Genomic DNA, 5,304 nt, shown 5'->3' on the forward strand with positions numbered 1-5,304 from the left:
GCTGCTCCTGTCCCCGATCCCTTCTCCTTCCTTCCCGGGGCTGCTCCTGCCTTGCTGATCCCCCCCCCTCCCTCCTCTCTTCCCGAGGCTGCTCCTGCTGTGCTGGCTGGGGACCACCTTCTCCTCCTGGGAGGAGGCTGCCTCCCATCGCCACAGTTGTGGCAGCTTCCCTTCCATTGCAGCCCCCCCTTTTGTCCGGAGCCCGGGATTTCGCTCTCCCTTCCCGCACGTGGCTCATTCAGCCAGAGTGAAGCCGGACGGCGCTTTCTTTCTTCTCTCGCTTTATCGTGGAGAGAATCCCTCCCGCGGAATTTCCCCCTGGGATGAGACTGCGGTGCCGGCCCTCGAAGGGAGCATCCCCGAAGCTACTTGTCCACTGCTCCTACGGTGGGAACAGCTAACGTGCAGGGCTGGGGCTCGCAGCATCTCAGTACCTCCCCTTCTCCCTGGGGACTTAAAGCGCCCCCACTCCTCCTTCTCCCTCTGCTTGACTCTGCCGTGCATCAGCTTGCGTTCTGCTTTTGCTCTCTGGCTGTCTCTGCTGCGCATCAGCTTGCGTTCTGCTTTTGCTCTCTGGCTGTCTCTGCTGCTGCTGTTAAAAAAAAAATCTCTTAAATGCCAGCAAAGTGAGCCTATGTAATGGGTTAACATCATCCAGGAGGCGAATGCACTGATCGGGGAGATCGGCAGAGGAGCCCGGGGCTGCGCTCTCCTACGGTCATGAACTCCTTCAGGTTTTGAATTACCGCGATGCTCAATTATGCAGGAGCGACGCGGTGCAAAGTACCGCACTGATGCTGAAGGACGGCAACAGAGCGCTCGCCTCGCCGCCGGGAAGCGCTCCGCCGCCTCGCGCGCCGCCGGGAAGGACGCCCCGCCGCCTCCTCCGCGGGCCAGGATGCCCGCGCCGCTGCTGAGGTGGGACGAGGTGCCCGGCGACTTCGTCGAGTGCTTCATCCTGTCGGGCTACCGGCGGCTGCACGGCACGGCGCCGGAGTGCCTGGCCTCCGTCTTCCAGGCCACCAACGAGACCCTCAACTTCTGGACGCACTTCATCCCGCTGCTGCTCTTCGCCAGCCGCTTCGGCCGCCTCCTCTTCCTGGCCGGCGAGCTGCCCTGCCACCACCCCGCCCTGCTGCCGCTCTGGTGCTACGCCTCGGGCGTCCTGCTGACATTCGCCATGAGCTGCGCCGCCCACGTGTTCAGCTGCCTCTCGCTGCGCCTGCGCACCGCCTTCTTCTACCTGGACTACGCTTCCATCAGCTACTACGGCTTCGGCAGCACGGTGGCCTACTACCACTACCTGCTGCCGCGGCTGAGCCTGCTCGACGCCAGCGTCATGACGCCCTACCTGCAGGGCCTGGGCTGGCGCGTGGACTACGGGCGCCTGCTGGCGCTGTACCGCGCGCTCGTGCTGCCCCTGGCCTTCCTGCTGGCCGTGGCGTGCACCTTCGCCTGCTGCAAGAGCCGCGCCGAGGACTGCCCCTACCCCTTCGCCGTGCGCACCTTCGTCTTCGCCATGCCCCTCAGCATGGCCTGCCCGGTGGCGATCGAGAGCTGGCTCTTCGACCTGCGGGGCCGCGACCCCACCCTCTTCCTGCACTTCCACCGGCGCTACTTCTGGCTGCTGGTGGCCGCCTTTTTCAACGTCAGCAAGCTGCCCGAGCGGATCCAGCCGGGGCTCTTCGACATCGTGGGCCACAGCCACCAGCTCTTCCACGTCTTCACCTTCCTCAGCATCCACGACCAGATGTGCTACGTGGAGGACGGCCTGGACCAGTTTCTAAAGTCGCCCCCCACGGCGCCCACCTTTGCGGGGACCCTGGGATTCATGCTGCTTCTGATCTTTTGTTTGGGGATGGTGGTGAGGAAATTTTTAAGCAGAGCAAGTCTCTATAAAGGGGAGTAAGCAGTCCGAGGCATTCGGCTGTGAGCATCCGATTGACAGAAATCTGGGGCATTGAACCTTGCAATTCGTAAGAATTTAGGAGACATTATAGTTAATTTATACAGTGCAGCTAGTGCGACCTTGTTAAATTAAAATGCATGGAACGTGAATATCACTAAATTATTTCATCCTTTTATGGTATTAAGTACTAGTATTATGTGACACGATTATTCGTCATTTTTCTATACATCGGGTTACCTTTAGTCTTGAGCGTAAGATACACTGGATTTCTTTATTTCCAGTTCAGTGTTTTTCCTGCAGTCCTGAATCCAGGGAGGACTGGGATTAGGTTTTGACAGCCAACAGCCGAGCGGTTGCAGTCACTGCTGCTAAGAATTGTGCTGCACTGCACCTCTGTGTCATCAGGCTTCCCTGCCTGCCATCCAGCAAACCTGCTCCCATTATTAGCCAGATCTGCTGTCCACGGGTGATGCACAAAGTTCCCTTCCCTTGCTCCCCCTTCCCCCATTCCTAGCCAGGGCCTCTCCAGATTTGCTGTCCTCAGCTAATGCAGAGATTTCCCTCCCCCCCCCCCCCCCCCCTCCATTCATAGCCAGGCCTCTCCAGTAAGGTTGGACAGACTGCAAGCTACTCTTATTCGGAATACTTAGCAATAGGCTTGACCATAGGAACTAGTCATTGTAATACTTAATGCTTAATTGCACAATGTTTGAAATTATTAGCCAAGAAAAGGGTTAAAGCAGGCTGGTCAGCAGGTGGAATGGGTAGATTGGACATTATCTATGAATCAAAGGGATTTTTTTTTTGTTTGCAGTGTCCAAGAACTGCAAGCAAGGGCAGTGTTTGAGGAGCTCTAGGATCCCCAGAATAAATAATGTAGAGCTTCAATGTAAAGGAAGGTAGTTACGGAGGACAAAAATGGGGGTATCCTCATGCACATAGGTTTTCTGAAGATCTGTGGTGGTATTTGGGATAGTCCATTACTTTCAAGTACGGAACTCAATGCACCCTGCTCTAGCATTTTAATAATTTCTCTATGCATTGATTTTATACCAGCTGTTTTGTGGTTACATAGTCAGGCTGTTTGTGTCTCTTAATTATTAGAGATGCATGAAACTGAATTTTGTAAACGATGATGTTCAATGTTCTGAAACAGAAGAGAGCCACAAGGAATATCTTCAGTGGTGTGGGAGGTAGCTGGCTGCAAATGCAAACAAAAAAAGAATAATGCAATATCCCAAGATCCCCTTCAATCAAACGTCTCTAAACCTGTGTAGCAAGCCCATTGTTATTTATGATTCAATGGCTCTATGCAAAAGCCAGGCTTGCAGCAGATATATTCTATACATTTTGTCTTGAAATGCCACCATACATTCCTTCTCCCTTCCTGTGTCACTCACGCAGCACTGTAAGCCGATTAATATTACCAAAACCTATTTATGGCATCTGCAGATCCTCTGCAGAATTTGCTTCTGGATAACTCTCAGACAAGAGAAAGGTTTACAAGAAAAACCGGTGAAGCAGTCCAAAAGACAGGTAGCATATTGCACCCGAAGGAGAGAAAGAGTATCCTGGGAGGAGGTGTCGTGCAATGCTGAATACAGTAAAAATATAGCCACAACAAAGCCTATTATCCCGTGCAGTAAAGTCCCTCATGACTCAGCTGCTCCTGTCCTATAATAATACTCTTAAATATTACTTTGGAAAACAACTCTAAAAGTTCACTATCTAAAAAAGCAAAGCGTACTTACAGTGATTGATTAGGCTACCAATTTAAAAGTAACCTATTTTGATTAGTTAAGTACTTGTAATTGGTGTTTTTTTCCTGACATTATAGGCCTGTGAGCAAGAGTCAATAACTTTGCTGTCTAAAATCTGCTACTGCTGCTAATGCATTGAAAACACATTTTTCAGACTGGAATCTAAAAAAAAGTATTTCTTTTTAAACGTAAACTCCAGCAGGGTTAATATATTTCCTCCACATTTGCCCTAGTAAACCTGCTGTAATCCTTTTAGCAATGGCTATTAGACACCTTGTAGCTTATGATAGTCAAGGCTGTCTAGACCAACTGCATTTTTAGAAATTTTTGTACATTAACTTGGGCATCTGAAATATGAGATGTTAAAATATAATGTACAGCATTATCTCTGTGTGTGTATATATATAGATACAGACATAGAAATAATTTGGATGTTATTGATCTAATATGAACTATATACAACTTCCAGTTGATCCAGGGATCCTGTATGACAATAAGCACATTCATTCCAGCAAAGATTAAACAATTGCAACTAGTCATGGATTTAAGTACCCAGTCTAAAACAACATGAGCTTCCTGGAGCCTGGACATAATTACATCATTCAAATGTAAAATGATAAAATATCAATGCAAACCTTTGCTGACTTCTGTCTGTCTGCCAGACAGTGAAGGTAATAATATGTCTTTAATCTGGGCAGCTAGAATAGGATCATGAGAGTCCTGCACTTTAACTATCCACACAGAATTTAATGAATTGAAACCAAAGCAATAGGCTGATTGTATTATGTTCACACCAGGCAATCCCTTGCCTCCTTTATAGAATATCAAGTAGGGGGTCCTTAAATCCTGTCTTTAGTGGTTGCAAGCCAGTCTGGGTTTCAGGATTTCCACAATTAATATGCATGAAATATATTTGTTTACCTCGCTTCTGCATATTTATTGTAGAAACCTCCCAAACCAGAAAGGTTTCCGCAGGCCGGCATTTAGGGATAGGTAAAATAGGCAATTGCCTAAGGTGCTAAATTTGGAAGGCACCAATATCCAGGCCAAATAAAGGGCCTGCTTCTGTTTGCTGTATTGCCATGAGCCAGAACAACTCCAGAGGGGGACACTCATCCCCGTTGCACTGCCTGTGGGTGCCACAGTCTTAAATTCAGCCCTAGGTCTGTGGCCCTCAAGAACCAGATTTGGGGAGTTCTCTATTAACAGCAAATAAGGGATAGAAAAGAGGCACAAAAAGGTAGGAACACAGTATCTATAAAACCTTTTTTCTACCTTTTTCAGTGTTTTTTTTTCTTTTTGTAGTTATTGAATCTTACAGATTCAAAGTAGATTTTAAGGAACAGTTTTCAAAGAAAAGAAATAGCCTCAGTTTTCTGGCAACCTCTACACTGCAAACCTTTTTTTTTTTTTTTTGTCTTGCTGTCCCATGCATCTTAGACCTGATCCCAGCAAATAAATAGACTTTCTTCAGCACTTTTCCCCAGAAACACCTCTAAACCACTTTCTTTTTTAAAGGTTTATTTCTCAGAATAAAGTGCAATCAATACAAACATCTTACTCTTCCCCAGTTATTACATATTAAGTTAATGATAATGCATGGGTAAAATAGAAACATTTTTACCAAGCTGACCC

General features: G+C 48.2%; 1 protein-coding gene across 1 annotated transcript; it reads left to right on the forward strand.

Moving 5' to 3' along the window:
* The first annotated feature begins 513 nt into the window (after positions 1 to 513).
* Positions 514 to 2,082, forward strand: PAQR9 (progestin and adipoQ receptor family member 9). Its single transcript, XM_029616518.1, has one exon. It carries the CDS (start codon positions 761 to 763, stop codon positions 1,907 to 1,909), a length of 1,149 nt encoding a protein of 382 aa, XP_029472378.1. The 5' UTR covers positions 514 to 760; the 3' UTR covers positions 1,910 to 2,082.
* The last annotated feature ends 3,222 nt before the right edge of the window (positions 2,083 to 5,304 follow it).

This window comes from Rhinatrema bivittatum, chromosome 9 (assembly GCF_901001135.1).
Source record: "Rhinatrema bivittatum chromosome 9, aRhiBiv1.1, whole genome shotgun sequence".
NCBI classification, from domain to species: domain Eukaryota; kingdom Metazoa; phylum Chordata; class Amphibia; order Gymnophiona; family Rhinatrematidae; genus Rhinatrema; species Rhinatrema bivittatum.

Coding starts and splice junctions, on each gene's coding strand:
- PAQR9 (XM_029616518.1), top strand. CDS start 761: ATGCAGGAGCGACGCGGTGCAAAGTACCGCACTGATGCTGAAGGACGG.